Source organism: Gigantopelta aegis, chromosome 6 (assembly GCF_016097555.1).
Source record: "Gigantopelta aegis isolate Gae_Host chromosome 6, Gae_host_genome, whole genome shotgun sequence".
Lineage (NCBI taxonomy): Eukaryota > Metazoa > Mollusca > Gastropoda > Neomphalida > Peltospiridae > Gigantopelta > Gigantopelta aegis.
Window position 1 is genome coordinate 69,905,054 of NC_054704.1, and position 22,578 is coordinate 69,927,631.

The following is a 22,578-nucleotide window of genomic DNA, read 5'->3' on the forward strand; positions in this document are numbered from 1 at the left end:
AGGCCTAGTATCAAGTGTCCAAAAATCAGTCTAGAACAGTATAGAATATGTGCATTTTTGGAAGACATCAATAACATTTTGGTGATTAAGTTTGTGACTTTTAATTCTAAAACATAATGATTCACTACAAAACTGATTTGCAGTTAACATCAATGGTGAACATTAGATATTGTGCCTTGCAAACAGCTGCACAAACCAAACAAACAAATATTTCTGATGTACATGTAGGTGGAGTGCCATAATCATTTTAAAAACAAAACCTGACTACTCCTACCTCCAGGTCTGTTTTTAGAAATCTTGAAATAGTTACAGTCGTATTCACAGGTATTAATAATTAATGCAATAAATTATTACTACAATTTGCTGCACATAATACTATTTGTTGGTTGGTTTATCTATAAATTATATCTATGTTAACAATAACACAACACAATTTACTGTAGAGTAACACTTTATTTTTTGTTTTCATTCTCTGCTGTAGGCCTACTCGTCCTTTGCTCTCCGGAAGTGCCAGCTGTTAAAAGTGTAGGGCTTTATGTGGTTTTTCTAAATTCAAGAGTTCCAAAAGGAGATAATTATCATGTTGCATAATACCCTTCTTGCACAGGACTATACTAATGACTATAATTCTGATGTAGGTGGAGTGCCATAATCATTGTATTTTTGTTTTTTAATTTTGTTAATCCCTCAGCTCGCTATCTTTTCTCTTTGAATTCCATCCTATTTTCTGCCACTATGGCACCTCCTCCTATCTTTCAACTTCTTTTGTTGTCCACATCCACATCCCAGTCCTTGTCTCCAACCATGACAGGTGACCATACGTGCCAAACACTTGTCATTTCCCATTAGTTTTTAGCTGTGGGCTTAGCCTGACCACTTCGGAGAGTGTTTAGTGGTTACTTCTAATTTCGATAATCTTCAAAAAAAGAAAACGTGACTACTATTACCTCCGTATCTACATGGGGTGAGATGTAGCCCAGTGGTACAGCATTCGCTCGATGCGCGGTCGGTCTGGGATCGATCCCAGTCAGTGGGCCCATTGGGCTATTTCTCGTTCCAGCCAGTGCACCACAACTGGTATATCAAAGGCTGTGGTATTTGCTACCCTGTCTGTGGGATGGTGCATATAAAAGATCCCTTTTTGCTTATCGAAAAAGAATAGCCCATGAAGTGGCGACAGCGTGTTTCCTCTCTCAATATCTATGTGATCCTTAAAACTACATTCCCTGGAATATTTTTATTATTTAAGCATATAGAACAGAAAATCCAATTACGTTTGGTGCATATATGACGCCACACTCTGCAATGGTTTCACTATGCTGGCTTATCCAGCTCAAAAACAAAATCATGATTTTGAAAGTGGAACACTTTTGACAGGCTCGTACCGATCTCGGTTTTCATTGGCTTATCACAAGTATAGAATTCCCCAACAAGAGATCACGTGAGATTTCACAATTTTTGAACAAATTTAACTGTCTTGATTGAGGGGTCATCTCATATCTCCAAAACATATTTATATCCATAGAGGTATGGTACAACGCCTTTCCAGGGGTCGGTGAGTGGGGGTTTTGCCTTGAAATTTTGAAAGTGGCCAGCTGTTGGCATACGCGTTACATGTAAGGGGGTGTTACTAATTACATAATGCTCTAGGGGTAGAGGAAGAAGGTACTGTGTTCGAGTTACGTAACATTTTTCAAGACTAGATCTACATGTATATATGTTATTTTTGTTCATTACTTAGACCTAAAAAGGTGTTTTTGGAAAATGTGTGGTCAGTCTAGGATCGAGCGGGTATACAAAAAGACCATGGTATGTGATATGCTGTCTGTGGGATGGTACATATAAACGATCCCTTGCTAAAAATAAATGTAGCGGGTTTCCAAGGCGCGTGTGCAGGGATATCAGCGGGGTTGGGGTTATAGACTGTGTTGAGTGAAGTTTATATGGGGCCATGCTCCCCCCAAAAAATACATTTCAATTTTTTTTTAAGCTTGGTCAAGTAAGGGTTTCGACCTCCAATACCCTCCCCCTGCACATGCACCCGATTCCTCTCTAAGATTATATGTCAAAATTACCAAATGTTCGACATCCAACAGCAGATGGAAGGAAGGATAGGATATGTTTTATTTAACGATGCACTCAACACATTTCATTTACGGTTGTATGGGGTCGGATGATTATCAAATCAATATGCTTTATCTTTGATGTCGTTGAATTTGTCGATTTTAACACGTAAAATTAAGAAGTAAAAACATTCATTGTCTACTTTAGTATAGTTTATTTTTAAAATATATACATGATTAATGTGTTACTAGTATACAAACTAAACTGAAATTGGAAGGTTTGACTGGCAATAATACGTTGTCAAGATCAAACCGGTTTTAACTAAAGACTAGTACTGTATTCTCAACCAACAGTTCTTCGTACAGCGCAAGATTTCTTTTTTAATTTTTTGAGAAGAACCCTACAATTTGAAATCGGCAAACGCATGTGTTAACTGAAACTGACAACAGGCTGTTGTTTGTACTTTGCCGAGCTATGGCGGCATGGGCGACGAATCAAGCCTATACCTTTGACGATATCCGTTCATAGCGAACACCCACAACTTTTTTAAAAGTGCATTTGAGCTTGTATTTCACATTTGTACATGATGTTATAATATGGTAGCCAGAAAATGTAACTTTAACCATATGTCTAATGCCATATAATTGTAAATAAAATGTGTTGAGTGAATCGTCAAATAAAACATTTCTTTCTTTCCGTATCTACATATACATGTATGTTTACAAATAATGATTCAGAAGTAGTTATATGTAAACAGCTGCACAAACTAGTGACCATAATTCCAAAGTAATCAGAATGCCACAAGCTTTAAAAAACTAAAAAACTAAACAAAACCTGACTATACACTCCTACTTCCATCAGGGTTTGAAACTCGCCAAAAAATATGGTGGCCCAAAAAATTATAATGCATGTTGGCAAATCATGGTAAGCGAACCACCAGCAAGATTTTAAAGTGGAATACAAATATTAATAGTGGCTCTAAAGAAGATAATATTATTTGGGCGAGTAACGCCATTTTTTTTTAATATTTAAGTTGTCCAAACGGGACATTGGTCACATTTGGCGACCTGGCCATAGGCTATTTCAAGCCCTGCTCCATATCTGCATGTACATGCATCATTAGAAATCTTGGATATATAGTCTGGTACAGCTGCCATATTAGTGACTATAATTCTGATGTAGGTAGAGTGCCATAATTTTAGAAAAACAAAACCTGACCACTCCTACCTCCATATCCACATGTACATGTACATTTGTATCTTTAGATACCTTGAAGTAGTCTGGTGCAGCTGCACATATTAGTGACTATAGTGATTATAATTCTGATGTGGAGTGCCACAATCTTTAGAAAAACAAAACCCTACCTCCGTATCTATTTTTGGACATCTTGAAGGCGGGTCTCATGCTCTCCGGGTGCCCCGATAGGTGGGGCAGGTGGGTGAAGATGCTCGGCAGGTGGATGGTTCCCACAAAGCCACTCATGTTGGTCTTCGTGGCTAGCAACATGTCCTCTAGCGTCCTGAAACACAATACACTGTATGCACTTAATTGTATAACATCGCACTTACAAATATTCACAGGGTTTTAGTTCTCAAAGTTGACTTTATGCCCACAGCTTTGACTTTGGGAAGTTTAGAGTCATTTTATAAAAGAAAATGAGTAATTCAGTTTCATTTAAAAAAACCCATCTCATTAAGTTAAGTTGAAATTTAAAAGAGTAATACTAGATATTACAGGAATACTGGTACATATATTTATTCAAATTAATACATCAATTTTGTATTATGAAACGTTTTAGGGGAGGGAAGAGTTGTTTGTCAAGTGTTACATATCGTTTTCAAAATATATCTTTAGACATGTATTATAATTTTATTTACATTCAGATTGGGAATTTTTTACTCCAAAATTGGGAATAACAAATGATATAGCCTTTGGGGAATGGTGGAGAATGGTGCCTATTAGTATATAGAAACATAGCTGGTAAAACCCTGATTCAACACATGCAATTAAGAAAATGTCCATGGCAAAAAATGTGCCATCGAAAAGAAAAAAGAAAAAAAGAATACAGAGCATATCCAAAAAGTGCTGTGAAGAATTAAAACCTCCACGTTAATGTCACAGTGGGCTTGTGGACAATTGCAGGGGCTGGAGTATTAAAGGTACTGTCCTAACTTTGCAAAGATCGTAACCAGTGTTTCTGCCAGAAAGACATTTTTGGGTATGGTGCTATGGAATTGAATGCAACCACAGTCAGCAGGGGGTATGGGAGGCCTCCCCTAGAAAAAAAATTGGTTAAATTTAGGGTTAGGGTTAAGAAAATCATACAGCAATGATAAGAGTAATTAATTTTGTCCAATTTGTTTTTTAATCTACAAAAAATTTGGGTATGGTGTCGTACCCGTTTTACCCTCTGGCAGAAACCCTATTTCGAAATATTAATAAATCAGTTTTCACGAATAACTGTACTGTATATCAAATGTTTCTGGTCATCCTAATATTTGCAGTAGCTCAAGTGTACATAATTTAAAATTATATGTTCATACATATGTGGAGGTAAAATATAATTTGAGGAGTCCACTAAGTGCTACAAACATTAGAATAACAAGAAACACATGACTGTATATACAGTGAAACCTTTTAAAACACGACCACGGCTTCTACAGTTGTTATGAAATACACTAGCCATGGGATCAGTGATTAATGTTTTTTTACTAGCCACGATTAATAATTCACTAGCCCAACTTTACTTTAAGTTAATATAACTTAACTAAATAATAGTAATAATCAGATATGTCACCTAAAGAGGGTGATAAAGCTTTAAAATGCTAACATTGGGGGTGGGATGGAGGCAGTATATTCATATTTACAAAAGAGACATAACTTCAACATTTGCCCACCCCCACCCCCAATTGTAAAAACACAATTCCATCAAAACCAGACATTTTTTTGCAGCCCCCTTTTAAATATCTGTACAGAAAAGAACCTCTCTAAACCAGATACCTCTAAAACCAGACATTTTACTTGGTCCAGAAGGTGTCTGGTTTAGAGGAGTGTAACTGTACTACATTGTACATACTGCATAAACTTATGAGTGGTATACATGGCTATTTGCACGCTTTTCATCTTTTGACGGACAGCCAATAATCTCGAATGTGACAGTCTGAGGGTCTATCTGATGTAAATGAAAAACTAAAAGGTGTGTTCAAATAAATATGCATACCTTGAGTAAGTTTATGACTTATACCATGCCCTACGTGACGCTGTATGGTGCAATAAGGAAGTTTGCTTCGGTCATAAGTGGGGTTAAAAAAAGGTGTGGTTGTAATGACTACTTCTGCCAGTGGAAAAAACAACCTAAGCATAATACAAGCTAGCTATTACATGTACCTGCAATGTATTGTGACATGAATGCTGGTATGTAAGTCTACCTATCACAAAATACTAATTTCAACCTAATACATATATGTTGTGGTTCCACTGTATGGACATGAACACAACATTTGCAAGCATATACATCTACTACAGTGAAACCCTTCTACACCGGACAAATGTCCGGTTTTATAGAGGAATCTGGTTTAGAGAGGTTAAGTTCTGTCCTGGCTTTTAGAAAGAGACTGTAACTTTTACTGTATATATATATATATGTGTATGTATATGTATATGTATATGTATATGTATATGTATATGTATATGTATATGTATATGTATATGTATATGTATATGTATATGTATGTATATATAAAAAGAAAGAAAGAAAGAAAGAAATGTTTTATTTAACGACGTACTTAACACATTTTATTTACGGTTATATGGCGTCAGACATATGGTTATGGACCACACAGATTTTGAGAGGAAACCTGCTGTCACCACTACATGGGCTACTCTTTCCGATTAGCAGCAAGGGATCTTTTATTTGCACTTCCCACAGGCAGGATAGCAGAAACCATGGCCTTTGTTGAACCAGTTATGGATCACTGGTCGGTGCAAGTGGTTTATACCTACCCACTGAGCCTTGCGGAGCACTCACTCAGGGTTTGGAGTCGGTATTTGGATTAAAAAATCCCATGGCTCAACTGGGATCCAAACCCAGATGGCCTAACCACGACACCACCGAGGCTGGTCATATATATATATATATATATATATATATATATATATATATATATATATATATATGTATATAGCTGTTAAGTATTGTCCGTATGATTACCCGGGGTTTCTGCCAGAAAGAAATTTCTGGGTATGGCGCTATGGAATTGAATATTTACAACTTGTGTACTGAATGCAACCACAGTTGACAGGGGATATGGGGGGCCTCCCCCAGAAAGAAACAATGGGTTAGGTTTAGTGTTACGGTTAAGAAAATTATACAGTAATGATAAGTCATTAATTTTGTTAAAAGGTTAACTTAAAAAAATAAAATCTTCAAAAAATGTTGGGTATGGCGCCATACCCGTTTTAATTGGTAACACTGATGCCACATGTGTATTATAATTATGGATCACAATTTCCCATTCTTATAGCAATGAAGAACATGCACAATATTCATCGATTACATATAGTTGAATAAATAATTATCGGTACACTATAGCACTGAACTTAGCAAATGTTTTATCAGCTGACAATTCTACCTTTTATTTACTTTGATGTATGAACCAATAATAACTAAAGAATAACAATAATTATTAAAAAACAGTCTTTTAATATTTCTGCACTGAACAGATTTTTCAGACCATGTGGGTAAGGGTTAGTAATTAAATACTAATAATATAGTAGTCAAGGGCTAGCTCTGGATAAGCAGTATATTTTGCCAACTTAAAAAAGGGCAGAATCTTGGCTATTTTTTTAACATAAAAAAAGAAGAAGAAAGAAATGGTTTATTTAACGACGCACTCAACACATTTTATTTACAGTTATATGGCGTCAGACATATAGTTAAAGACCACACAGAGTTTGAGAGGAAACCCGCTGTCGCCACTACATGGGCTACTCTTTCCGATTAGCAGCAAGGGATCTTTTATTTGCGCTTCCCACAGGCAGGATAGCACAAACCATGGCCTTTGTTGAACCAGTTATGGATCACTGATTGGAGCAAGTGGTTTTACACCTACCCATTGAGTTTTGCAGAGCACTCACTCAGGGTTTGGAGTTGGTATCTGGATTAAAAATCCCATGCCTCGACTGGGATCCGAATCCAGTACCTACCAGCCTGTAGACCAATGGCCTAACCACGACGCCGGTTTTTAAAATAAAATTATTTGGCGAGTTGCAGAGATATAGCCCTGGTTACATGTCGGTAGTTATGGGTTTGAAATGTTTAGAAATTGGACACTGCATTTCACTTATTTGCCACATATAAACAGTTGTTCTGTTACTATTATCTATCTATCTAAAAAAATAAATATATATATATATATATATATATATATATATATACAGTGAAACCCCTCAATACCGGACATCCATGGGACCAAGTAAAATGTCTGGTTTTCAGAGGTCTGCCTGGACGGAAATGCCAATACTAAACTTTTCACTCAAAGATCTAACGTTGGTTTAGGTACACTTTCAAAACTTTTAATTATTTTGAGTTTATCATCGAGCAAGAGTTCAACACGGCGACGTTTAGCTGGACGTTCCGTCATGTTGAAAATCGACATGAAAATGAAACACTACTAACATCTATTCGACTACGCAAAACCAACATATACTTTTGCTTACTCTTTATTTCGCTAAACAAACGTTTAAAAAAACCCCAACACATTCACACAATAGGAAGGCAGCAAATTAAATTCCCTGTTATTTGTGTCAATCTTAGAAGCAAATCATGAGACATGTTTGTGAAGGATCACATTTATGACCTTCAAACACACTCGTAACTTAATAAAGACATCTAACCCAAACCCGAACTCCGCTAATGTTAACCATAATTACAACACAATCAATGTGTTTACAGTAGTTAACTCCATACCAAAGCTTGCGATCAGTCCTTTTAATAGTTTATTGTCAAGTTGCTAATCTTGCCTGCTGAGCGGTACCTGTACTGTATGCAGCGGTGATTACACTGATAACAGCGATCTCGAGCATGCGCATATTGCACTAGCCATCGGTGTTCACAGACAGGTGGGCGCCATATTGATTGGTATCGGTTTGATCGTCTGGTTTTCAGGGGTAGGATTTACACTAAGTTGACACATTGGGACCGAATTGTTTGTCCGGTGTTCAGTTTAGAGGGGTTTCCGGTTTGGAGGGGTAAAATATAGTGTTAAAAGATGTGTAAATCACGGGACCGTGGAAAACGTCCGGTTTTGAGGGGATTCCGGTTTAGAGGGGGTCCAGTGTTGAGGGGTTTCACTGTATATATATAACACCATTATTTTTCAAACTTTTAGGATACCCTCCATACCTTCTGGCAGAAACCTGAATTTGTGTAATGAAACGAGTCAAAGACTGTGTATAACTAATTAAACAAAATATATTTTATATGTTTAGTGAGTACTGTGCATCAGAGACAAGCAGCAGTTAATTGAATGCAACTGTCACACACACAAACATTAAAAAGGTGCTTGACTCAACAGATTTAATTCAATCAGCATCCAACTCAACCTTTATTACTAAATCCATACTGCACACAACAATGAACTGCTGTCACAAACGTGTTACAACAGATTGTATTGCCATCCTACGTGAGTGCTGTATGAAGGAGGGGCCTTTTATCAGGTATTCCTATGAAAGAGCAATGTGTATGTTGGCAGAAGGCCAACAAGCTGCACCAACTCCAGCTCTTCGTGACATTTGAACAGAGTGTAGTAACAGTCTTTAGAATGATTTCCAAAATATGATAACAGTGTCTTTAGAATGATTTCCAAAATATGATAAGTGTCTTCAGAATGATTTCCAAAATATGGTAACAGTGTCTTTAGAATGATTTCCAATATACATGTATGGTAACAGTGTCTTTAGAAGGATTTCCAAAATATGATAACAGTGTCTTTAGAATGATTTCCAAAATATGATAACAGTGTCTTTAGAATGATTTCCAATATACATGTACATGTATGGTAACAGTGTCTTTAGAATGATTTCCAAAATATGGTAACAGTGTCTTTAGAATGATTTCCAATATACATGTATGATAACAGTGTCTTTAGAATGATTTCCAAAATATGATAACAGTGTCTTCAGAATGATCTCCAAAATATATTAATAGTGTCTTTAGAATGATTTCCAAAATGTAAGTGTCTTTAGAATGATCTCCAAAATGTGGTAATCATGCATGTCTTTAGAATGATTTCTAAAATGTGGTAAGCATGTCTTTAGAATAATTTCCAAGGAAATGATTCTACAATTCATATGTTTTATATGACAACTGGATGTTATGACACACAAAAACCCACTATAGTCTGTCCCATCCTCCTACAAAAATGTTTTTTTGTAAATAATTTCAGTTTGGTTCTATGTAACAAGAAATGTAAAAGTGTTTTGGAAATAACAAAACCCCCACTATGTTTGTATGCAATTTAGAAAACAATTGGCTTAGAAATAATTAACTTGTAGTAAATTCTATAGTATAAAAAAAGACTTTACCTGTGGAAAGGACTATAAATTACTAGAGCATTTACCAGAATGTTTATTTAATCACACCCCCAGGACAGTTTTAATCTATGGCTATTAGGAGTAAAGAAAGAAATATTTTATTTAATGATGTCCTAAAGACAATTTAATTAGTTGTATGGCATTGGCCATACATGTATCACCATACCCGTTTTACCCTCTGGCAGAAACCCTGATTCCACCTAGCTGTCATTGAGTCCTCTATTACATAGATCTGTGTATTTTAAACAGGCATAACTCAGTAGGGAATTACAATTGGTCTCAAATATCATGTGTTCCCACATTTGTTTCAAGCAGTATATAATATAGTAATGTGTTACTATGTCAGGAAATAAAGTGGATGTTTTAGCATGGCCTATGGGACAGAGTGCAAGAGAAATACCCAAATTGTATATTGGAATTAGGCTTATCATTATTTGGAATCCAGCAATGACTAAATACATGTTTATGAACTAGGTACATGTATACTTGCAGTGTGCAATGTAGTCTCTTAGAAATATGGTCACATATGAAGAATTCATTTTCAAAACACGATATATGTAAATTTTCAAATTTTGAAATTCACAACTGAATAAAGATGTACTGGTGTTCGTATTTAACTTAGCAACAACAATATAAATTCTATCAAAATGTTATCTATGTCCACTGAATCTCAAAACTGCTATATCATGCTGCAACAAAATCATGTAGTTCTTAAAATTATGTAAATAGTTTTATCATATAATAGCTAGCATATCAAATATAATCAAAGTATGTGATATTTGTCAGATCACATACTTTCAGCATTTGATAACTTTGCAAATTAAATATAAATTAATCAAGGTCACGGCACAATAACAGTTATTGATATTTAAGCAAACATACTATGGTGAAACTCCATAATCGATATATACATTCAGTAATCAAACAAACCATTTCAATAGCAACTTTACTCTGAAAGCGTAAGCACTAGTTTATTTTTATGTAAGGATATCCAAAATGATGTCGTTCGAGTTTGACATCATTTCCATTCAAAAACACACCGCATCATATATTCTTAGACATGTGAATATCAACTGAAATTAAAGTTGCGTATACAGTTTACAAAAACATGTATTAAGTAAATATTAGGAATAAAAATAATGTATTATGCTCGCCAGAGGCTCGATTAATTCAATTTTTATTATGATATTGATGATACCGAAATACACTCTGGTAATAACCTCTGTATATCACGTTTTGGAAATGAACTCTTTATATGCTCTACTAGTGAAACACTTCAAAGAGTTTATCATGCAACCACACTTCCTATAAGTTGTAATACCCCCTACTTGAACATTGAAAAAGTTGCGAGGTCACTGCCTGATAACACCTACGTTGCTAGTTACTGACATTATAACACTGACGTTGCTATGTGTCATTCAGTCATTAACTTAAGAAGTATTAATCCTATGATCTCAGGTGAAGAAAGTTCTTCAAATGAAGTAAGCTCCATTTGTCACCCAAGGCTAGCTGTGTCCAGAATAAAGGATTTATTTCTAAAATTAAACTTGACGTCCATGGCTTTGAGTTTAGGAATTTTAGCGTTGTCTTACAAAAGAAATGGGAATTTTCAGTTTTATTTCAAAAACATCTTATTAAGCCAAGTTAGAATTTAAAAGAGTAATACAATACATTTTATACTTGTATTTATTCAAATTAATATATCTATTTTGCATTATGAAATGTTATGGGTGAGGGAAGGGGTGTTTGTCAAGTGTTATGTACATATATCATTTTAAAAGATATACCTTCATATAATAATAAACAAAAGGAATATATTTTTCCGACTGGAAATTTTTTAGTCCAAAATTGGGAATAAAAAAACCGACATCGCCTTTGGGGAATGGCAGAAAATGATGCCGATTATCAGTCTAGAAACATAGGTGATAAAACTCAGTGAATAGAATCTACAATAAGATAAATTCAACACTGTGTACTCACCTGTTCAGCTGGACTGTTCCATTGGTGTGCATGGTGGATACCAAGTAAGAAAAGTGGTTTCTGAGAATGAACAGGTCATTTTCACGTTGCCGGCTGAGTGACTCTGCATAGTGCAATCGATCTCGCAGTTCAGCAAAACGCTGTTCTAAAATTGCTTCATATTCATCATGATCTGAAAGGAAAAAACAACAACTTGACCTTTAACTTACACGTGTTTGCCAGTATATCGCAAAGTATATGATGAAAAGGAAGAAACAAAATATTACTGCATTTTACTTGCAACCATTTCATCATCTACAAAGCTCTTGAAATAAGTTGCAAAACAAAGTTTGTTTTTTTTTAACGACACCACTAGAGCACATTTATTTATTAATCATTGGCTATTGGATGTCAAACATATGGAAAATGTTGACATATATAGTCTTAGAGGAAACCTGCTAATTTTTCCATTAGCAGCAAGGGATCTTTTATATGCACCATCCCACAGCCTTTAATATGCCAGTCGTGAAGTTGTGAATTTTTGTAGGAGGATGGGATGGATTATAGAGTACCCGAAGAAATGATACAGTTACGACTAAGAAATACCATGTAATTACCCTACTAATTGGTTACTCAATGACCACAGCTTATTTCAAGGGCCATCTACCTGCACATAACATGTATATACAGTCAAGAAACAGTCGGGGCGTTTTTGCTTTGGGAATCACAACGCCTGCAATTTAAAAAATGATTACGGCAAAAAAATTACTGTGGAAAAATAGTGTCCACGGCATTTTCCACGGCAATTAGACTGTTATCATGTTTGCAACTCTGGATTGTAAGTAAACTTGAATGATGAGTTTATTATTTGTTTTGTTTGCCAATATGCTGTAAGATTAATTTATACCAGTGGCGGTATTCATTGACTGAAAATGTTAGTCAACTCATGAATGGCACATGCACGTTCAAGAACAGTGGGGTTGTAAGGGGATGACAATTTATTACATACAGCTTAGTCAGTTCGCAGTGACGTGCCAGTTTAATCTTTATCTTTTAATTATATTACATCAAAGTGTCAGAATAGATTTAATGCGATATAGAATTAAAATAGCTTTCCTTAAGAACAGCATAATTAATTCTGTTATGAAATCATCACCAAGATCAAATGCACTCCTTTCGAACACAAGTAAAATGTAAATTGGTAAAGGTTTTTTTTGGGGGGGGGGGTTGGGGGGGGATTAGGCCACTCGGCATCAGACAAGGATAGCACATTTTGTCAATAATATATGCTAAATGACTGAGAAATTTTTATCAAACTATCGAAACCATCTTTCTGCAAATATCTCATCATCAGGCTTATATATGAGTGTATGTTTAACATTTTGCTGAAAACAAAAACACCCATAATGCACTATAGCCACAATTCAACATTGGCCACATCAGGACCCAATCAAATAGCTCGTGAATGTTACTATTAGCGAACCATTTGCTGGCTTAACTTTGGATTGGTAATTTATATGTATTTTCAATAATGCCCAATGGCGCTGAGATTCAGATAGTGTTTTAATATTTACTTTTAATCAATTTTCATTTACAAAGTATATTTTATTTTTAACAATAAGGAAAAAATATGTATTGAAAATATAATATAGTCCATGGCAGAGAATAAAAAACTTTGTAGCAATCTCCACGGCATTGCTGATTGCAGCGGGCAATTGTAGGGGTTGGAATCAGTTGGAATTTCAACATTCATCATCAAATATCAGCTATAATAATTTAGTTTGTACTAACTAATCCTTTCTTCATTATACAGTGGACTAGGACAGTAGTGTCTCCATGAGTACTTGATTACTCAGGCATCGGCAGAGTCTAGCAAGACTAAAGTCCGTACATAGGACTTTAGTACCCGTGCAATGAAGAACACTCTCATTTAATTACATTTTTCACCCAACAAATTACTAGTTTAACTTTTACTAGTAGGCGTTGTTCAGTATCTGTCTTAGACTTTGTAACATCATTATATAAACAAACCTGAACTCCAGTATGTTTGTAACATCAGTATATAAACAAACCTGAACTCCAGTATGTTTGTAACATCATTATATAAACAAACCTGAACTCCAGTATGTTTGTAACATCATTATATAAACCAACCTGAACTCCAGTATGTTTGTAACATCATTATATAAACCAACCTGAACTCCAGTATGTTTGTAACAACATAATAAACATCATTATCATTATAAAACCAACCTGAACTCCAGTATGTTTGTAACATCATCATATATAACTCCAGTATGTTTGTAACCTGATACTCCAACCTATGTTTGTAACATCATTATATAAACCAACCTGAACTCCAGTATGTTTGTAACATCATTATATAAACCAACCTGAACTCCAATATGTTTGTAACATCATTATATAAACCAACCTGAACTCCAGTATGTTTACATCCATTCCATCATCTAAATGGTAGGAATATTGCGATTAACATTTTCTGCATCAATAGATTATGGATTTTATAATCAAATTAATTGCTGGTTTTTAGGTGGTTTTTTTTTTTTTTTTTTTTTTTTTTTTTTTTTTTTTTTAGGGTGAGTGCATTGTTTGTTTTAATGATGGCTTGAAAAGTGTCCTAAGCACCCATCGAAAAAAAAATTCAAACTGTGCTCTATTAAGACAAGTAGCCACTAAACAGAAGTTGATTTGCACATTTAATGATCAGAGGTGGGAATTGGTGAACTGTAAAAAAGAGGAAATCTAGAGAGGTCCTGAAAATTCTTGAAATCCTAGGTTAAAATCTGTGCCCTGTGACACATTTTGGAGGAAAGGACGATTAAAATGTGAGGAAATGCAATGTTCTATGAGAGGAAAACAGTTGATCCGAGGAAAATTCCCACCCCTGAATGATTCAAAAGAATTATAGTAATTTAGATGATCACTAAAATAAAAGTCAATTTGAACAACATGTACTGGCACATTAGGTGATTAAGATGAAGAGCAACATGACCTCTCAAAACAGATGGCCGTTAGAGATTGCTACTTAAGGATCGACTGTGTGCATATACAATGTCATTGTTCATTATCACCTGCATCAGTGGCATTTGAAAAAACCATTGGACTTGAGGCTGATAAGTAATTGATTTGCATCCCGGAACAAGCTCCTACCCTGAGGGCAAGGCACAATTATTTCACACAAACCATAGTTCAGTTCACGTGTTGATTACCCAACTTTAAATTCACACAATTGTCAATCGGTTACGCACTGAACCATTCTATTCTAAAATAAAGAGTTACAAATTTCAGGATCATCAGAACTTTATTCGGAATGTACCGGCCTCGGTGGCGTCGTGGCAGACCATCGGTCTACAGGCTGGTAGGTACTGGGTTCGGATCCCAGTCGAGGCATGGGATTTTTAATCGAGATTCCGACTCCAAACCCTGAGTGAGTGCTCCGCAAGGCTCAATGGGTAGGTGTAAACCACTTGCACCGACCAGTGATCCATAACTGGTTCAACAAAGGCCATGGTTTGTGCTATCCTGCCTGTGGGAAGCGCAAATAAAAGATCCCTTGCTGCCTATCGGAAGAGTAGCCTATGTAGTGGCGACAGCGGGTTTCCTCTCAAAATCTGTGTGGTCCTGAACCATATGTCTGACGCCATATAACCGTAAATAAAATGTGTGTGTCGTCGTTAAATAAAACACTTCTTTCTTTTTATTCGGAATGCAAATATAATGAAATGTAATCGAACAATTGGTTACCCAGGTGAAAATCATGTGAACTAAGTTCTAATTAACTAAAATTTAGAAATATTGTCTCCGTGAGCAAATTTTAAAGACTCGATAGGGAAGTGTAAGACCAATAAACCTACTTCTCTCTCAGTAACCACTAACCCTATCCTGAGACATGTTCAGGAAGACAAACTCTCACAGTCACTTACTAAACTCCTCTGACTGGTTGGATAAATACTGGTAAGCATGAATATAAATTAAAATAAAATGTTCATAACTGATTCAATGATTTTGAGGTATATCATAATTGGAACAAGAGTATCAGTGAGGTACATGATATGCCCAGGCCAAAAAAAAAAAATAGGTGTGTTTCCGGTCGACCGACCGTCCCTAGTTTTACCCCCGACCCTAATTTTTTTCTCTCTTAAACTGAAAAAAAACAAAGAAGAAAAAATAATAATAATAAAAAATAAAAAAAAGTAAAAATAAAAGAGGACAATATCACCAAACAAGAGTATTTCCTTCCTTGCACACTGTTTACGTACTATTATACGATACATTTTGCACATGTAATTCCCTTCCGAAAAACATCGAGAAATTATGGAAAAGCTTTTGTAATAGAGTTCCTTCCCCTGATTAGCTACCACCGAACAGCTTGGTCGGTCACGGAAGTAACCGAATGTACGAACATAGCCTTGGTACAGGTTATTTCGATTAAATATAATCGTAACAATTCAGCTTAATTCTCGTCTTCACTTAAATCAACAGGTCTTATTATTAACGCCACTCAAATGTTTGCATAAAGTATTTAAATTAAGAACAACGAAATTAATACAAATGTCCCATTAATTTAAGGAAATACACAAACAGTGCATACCAATACTACTACTACTACTACTACTACGACAACAACAATAATGATAAATAATGATAAATAATAATAATAATAATAATAATAATTATTATTATTATAATAGTATTCAATTTAAAAAAAAAAAAAAAAAAAAAAAAAAAAGGAAACACCCCTGTTTTTTTTTGGCCCCATCAAAAGTTGGCAGTGGTGACCTAGTTATGGTACACAACCATTTCACCATCATTCTTTTGAAGATCCTATATGAATTGCTAAGGAAGAGTTTGCCCGAACAAAGAATTCTTTCTAATGTGCAGTAGACAAAGTCTCAGCAGTCCAAAGTGAAAAGTGGCGACACCACATCACCGTATCAAGTTGCACTTGCATTCAAGGTTTGATGATCCTATATGAATTGACAAGGAAGATATGGCCAGGATACAGATTCCCTTTGTTGTGCAGTAATGCATGGAAAGTAGCTAGGTCATGTTGACCTAGCTACTATATGGTACATGACACGAGGCCATCCCAAGTTGTACCTGCATGCAAGGTTTAATGAACCAATATGAATTGGTAATACATGAAAAGTAAGTCAGGGTGACCTAGTAGGTATGGTACGTGACACACCACCAAACCCATGTTGTACCTGCATGCAAGGTTTGATGATTCTGTATGAATTAACAAGAAAGATATGCTCCGGCAGGGCTCGAAACTCGCCAAAAAATATGGTGGCCCAAACAATAATAATGGATGTTGGCAAATTAAGGTAAGCACGGTTTGCAAGATTTGACTGTGGAATAAATATATGCAATACAAATATTAATAGTGGCTCATATGGTATAGCTCTAAAGAAGATTGCCCAAATAATATTACTTGGGCAACTAATGCCATTATTTTTTAATATTTAAGTTGTCCAAACAGGACACTGTTCACATATGGCAACCTGGCCACAAGCCGTTTCGAACCCTGTTCTGGAAACAAAAGTTTTACATATTTACATACACGTAATGGACGGACAACACCATACCATAATACAACCCGTCAAAAATGGGCATATAAAAATAGGACAGAACTTCATGAACAGATAATAATAAGCTTGGGTCTTAATTTGACCTATCTCTCACAGTAAATGTCAATCAATATATTTGATTTTATTTGCCAGTTCCACATTCGGCAGCGTATCTGATTAGAATTTATCAAGTGACAACATCATGGTGCTGTAAGGCTGGTTTGTCCCTGTGTAAAATGACTCACTGTTAATTAAACACCAAGTATACCAGGTGGGTTGCGAATCCAACGTGTTACAGAATATATTACGTTTATTATTATACCTTTCGTACTACTGTATAATTACAGAACATTAATAGTTTATGTAACATCCCATTAAACAAATAAAACCTGGTATTTCTGTCATGAAATGGAATTAAATAGCACAAAATCTGCACACCAACGACCAACAGATGTCACATACTAACAAAAGGAAAGGAAAGTTTGTATGATGACACCTCAATACTTTTTAAAACTAAGTTTATTTGGTGTCTCTAACATATGGTTAATAATAATATGACATTTAGTTCATAGAGAGAAAGTTAAAAGTTTGATTTATTAATCATCGGTTATTGGATGTCAAACATTTTGTAATTGTGATATATTGTCTTAAAAAGGAAACTCACTACATTGTTCTATTAGTAGCAAGGGATCTTTTATATACACTTTCCCACAGACAGGGCAGTACATACCACAGCCTTTGCACTGGTCGGGATAGAAAAAAAAATTGGTCCTCTGAAGTGATTCGATCCTATGACATAAGCACCTCAGGTGATCGCTCTACCGACTTATTTAGATCCTGCCCCACTGATAGAGAGAAACCTGCTGCACCACATGGACTACTCCTACAGATAAAGCAGCAAGGGATTATTTCGGGCTTTCTGTGCCACTACTAGATGGTTATATACGAGTTAAAATGTTTTGAAATTGGACACTGCAAAATTTAAACAGCTGGGTTTTTTTTTACTAATCTGTCTAAATATTACAAAGATATATCCATTAATTTTCCAGATTTTAGTGTATATAATTTTATCCTCTGGCTGAAACCCTGCTTTCTGGGGGCACTTTCCCCATGTCTAGACAAAACAGTGTACAAATAATGTTCACATGACGTTTCCCAGTGATAGTTATTTAACAATTAGCACTATAAGTGACCAGTTTTAAACTCATTATTCAGGTTACAATATGGTCCCTGAAACCGAGAATGCTCAACATGAGAAAAACACATGCTGGGGAAAAGTAGCTAAAACAGCAGTGTGTGCCCAGTGAAAAATCTATGTTGGCTCCCACTAAATTTGAATAGCTGCTAACTTGACTCATCATAGCCCCTGGACTTAAAATGCTATTTCAGCCCATGTTGACAGCCACACTGCATAGGACAGCAGAAAACAACTTACCATTTCGTGAGAAGAGTGACTGGTTACCAGTTTGTGAGAAGAGAAACAGCTTACTTGTTTGTGAGAACAGGGACAGCGTACTATTTCATGAAAAGAGTGAGACAGCCATAGATGTACCGAATAGTACAAGATTGCAGAAAAAAGCATACCATTTTGTGAGAAGAGAGACAGCCACAGAAAACAGCATACCATTTTGTGAGAAGAGAGACAGCCACAGAAAACAGCGTACCATTTTGAGAGAAGAGAGACAGCCACAGAAAACGGCTTACTATTTTGTGAGAAGAGAGACAGCCACAGAAAACAGCATACCATTTTGTGAGAAGAGAGAAAGCCACAGAAAACAACTTCCCATTTTGTGAGAAGTCAGCTACAAAAACCTTCTCACCATTTTATGAGAAGAGAGACAGCTACAGAAAACAGCTTAGTACTTTGTGAATATCGACTGCTTATCATTTTGTCATAAGAGAGACAGTTTTACCATTTTGTGAGAAAAGAGACAGTTAACCGTTTTGTGAGAAGAGGGACAGCTTACCACTTTGTGAAAAGAGAGACATCTTACCATTTTGTGAGAAGAGAGACAGCCACAGAAGTGGTGAGAAACACAGGACCGCGGTCAGGAGGAGGACATTCCTGAGACGAACTCTCATTCGCATCGACCCGTCGTTGCCGTGCTCACCGGGGGTCACGAGGAAGACTAGCACAAACCACTGAGTTGGTCAAGGCACTTTCAGCTGTAACATCTAAAAATAGAAATCAGGATAGTCACTTATAGCTGTAACATCTAAAAATTGAAATCATGGTAGTCATTTCAGCTGTAACACCTAAAAATAGAAATCACTGTAGTCACTTAGGAATCTGTAGGACTGTATTTAGACAATACTTGGTGACCCTTTATTGAATCCAAGTTTTCAACACTAACCTTTAAATACAAATGTGCATGTATGCTCTCTCTCTCTCTCTATATATATATATATACACACATGTAATCCTATCCTAATTATTCAAAATATATTAATATATCTATTGATTCTTTTTCTATGTATTTAAATCAGAATTTCTAAATAATCTGATTTAAAAATGAAAACAAAGGAATCTGGCTAAAACTTTTAACTTTACTTTCCACAATATTGATGATCTTATATCATTCAATAATAGTAGGATTATGGATTACTTTTCATTGATTTGTCCACAAGAGTTAGAAATCAAAGAAACATCTGAAGGTATTAAATCAGTATCCTACCTCAATCTATGCAGGACTTCTAGATTATGGTAGCCCCACTCCCATGGCTAGTGATATTCAATGTTGGGCTAGTAAGTAACTACTATTGCCATGCCCGACAGCTAGTGAATTTTTTGGGTCAAATGTTGCAGTTAAGTCTTATTTTGTAAATATGAATATCCTGCCCCAACTACAACCCCCCAGTGTTGGTGTTTTTAAGCTCTATCTCCCTCTTTAGGTGACATATCTGGGCTAGTGAATTTTTAATCGTGGCTAGTAAAAAAAATTAAATTACTGATCCCATGGCTAGTGGAGTTTATAAAAATTCTAGAAGCCCTGATCTATGCAGAGAAATTAAAAGCGACACTGGTTTCCAAACTAAGCTGTATATGACAAAGGGGATGACTTAAAGTTTTCAGAAGACTATTTCCATTTATGTCGTGCAATATACCTTCTGCTCCAGCTTTTGTTGTCTATATATTGCAACTTCTAAAATACTTTAGGGTATACTCATTGTATATAGATTTTAAACAATGCCATATCAGCAGCACAGATGTTGTTCCATCAAGGTTATGATGCTCAGGGACTCCTGAGGGCATGCAACACATTTTATGGTAGATATTTGGAGGCTGTACCTACTAAATACAATGCTTTACTGAGCAAAACGATGGCCGACGCTGATACTGTTCCCAGTGGCGTGACGTGGGTTGCCAGCGCCCTGGGCAAGGCAAGTATTGCACCCCTTAACCAGTGGACCGTTAACACTCCCCGAATTCCTTCCACTAGTCCAGAATTCTGCCACTGACTGTTCCATATTTTGAACTTGTACTTACTTTTTCATCTCTTTGGTTCAATTTGCACATTTATTATTTTTATTGTTTTAGACGAAGTGACAGATGACAGCTGTGGTGGCAGTACTCGTGACGGGTGTCACCGGTCAGGCAGGATATGCTCACCTTTCACAAACACCTGATATCATCACTGTTATAACAGTGATTCACAGTACATGTCATCTCAGCTCTACTTATTCTACTGAGCTCTGTCCAGTGCTAGTTTTGATTTAGTAAACTAATTGGAGTGGCAGTTTTCCTTTTAGCAGTGCAAGAAGATGAACTCTCCAGTAAAGGATCTCATCAGGAGTGGCTGTCGTCCTATAGACAAGACACTTGATTGAGATTCCTGGAATCAACAACTATTTTATCAAATACCCATTTGAATTGTGCAGAGATACGGCCTTGATCATGTATTATGGTTTTGTTGTTCAAATAAACAGATTACAGTTAGAATAAATTAGGGGTGGCAATTGGTGAACTGTAAAAAAAGAGGAAATCTAAGAGGGGTCCTGGAAATTCTTGAAATATGAGGTTAAAATCTGTGTCATCTGACACATTTTGGAGGAAAGGATGATTAAAATGCGAGATAACGCAATGTTCCATGAGAGGAAAGCAGCTGATCCGAGGAGAATTCCCACCCATGATAAATGAATGAATGAATGAAAATCTCAGAATGATAAAAACCAATGCTGTGATAAAAAAATATTAGCCCCTCTTGGGGAAAACCCACAAGAATGTCTCCCTAGTTTGCACCATGCTGAGAAACAGCATGTGTAAGTGAGATTTGGGCCAGAAATAATCTGATATTTGAATGCAGAAAATAGCTCAAGCAATGCAAAGATATCCCAAAATAGCACAGTCTCACATTTATAATACTTGACTATGTAAGGTTGGTAAGTTCGATCCATACCTTCACCCCTCCAATATATATATATATATATATATATATATATATTAAATGTAAGACACTGATTCATCTATAATAGTTAATATTTAAGTGCTAGTAACTTCGTTTCAAAGTTACATGTAGTCAAGTTAGCAGAAAACATTTTGTTCAGTATCATATTGCGATTCGCTATTCGAGTTTCAGAGATCACTACACAGTTCTGTAACATTAAATAATACTTGCTAATCAATTTTCGAACCGATAGCGAATGTTGCTAAACAAAAGTTTGAAAACAAAATGTTCCATGATTAGGGAGAAACATTTCTTTTATTTTACTTTTAATTCCCAAACTAATCAACAATTTAATAATTATCACATTCCCCAACCCCCATCACTCAAGTTTTCACTATAATTCATCCAAACGAGTCTTTTAATTAATTACTGCAGACAACAGAAAACAAATACATTTTATTTCAATAATATGCCTTCTCATTTACGGTGATCAATCATCAAGGTATATATCAGGCCCTAATCTAGCCGGCAAAATTTTTGCCAGAGGGTACACATGCAGGGTTTTATTTCAAACATTTTACTTAACACCTATGGCTTTGACATTGGGAATTTTAGTGTTATTTTACAAACTTTTAGTAAGCCTTGTTAGAATTGAAAAGACTAATATACTATACATATACTTGTATTTATTCAAATTAATATCTAGTCTTAGTCTTATGTATTGTTTTCAAAATATGCATTTATATAATAATAAAAAACAAGACTTATTTACACTGATTTAGTTAAGGGGGGGGGGGGGGGTGTGTTACGAAACTATATGTAAATGTTTATAATTTGAAATTATGAATTTTTCGTGGACATTAATTTAGATCAACGTGGTGGGATTGTTTTTTTTTAGCTGGGATCGGGGTTCGTGCAACTGGGAAATCCCACCATAATCCGCCCCTGGGGGTAGGTCAAATGATGTGTTACAAAATATTTAGGGA

General features: G+C 35.7%; 1 protein-coding gene across 1 annotated transcript in view; it reads right to left on the reverse strand.

Annotated features, from left to right (window-relative positions):
• The window catches only part of LOC121376562 (alpha-1,3-mannosyl-glycoprotein 4-beta-N-acetylglucosaminyltransferase B-like), a 65,808-nt gene that overhangs the window by 37,230 nt on the left and 6,000 nt on the right, over positions 1–22,578 (reverse strand). Inside the window, exons 2-4 of the mRNA XM_041504477.1 lie at positions 19,202–19,382; positions 11,638–11,809; positions 3,429–3,583 (exon numbers count right to left, since the gene is read on the reverse strand). Of these exons, the coding sequence (XP_041360411.1) occupies positions 3,429–3,583; positions 11,638–11,809; positions 19,202–19,295 (421 nt within the window). The 5' untranslated portion in view covers positions 19,296–19,382. The remainder of the gene's footprint in view (positions 1–3,428; positions 3,584–11,637; positions 11,810–19,201; positions 19,383–22,578) is intronic.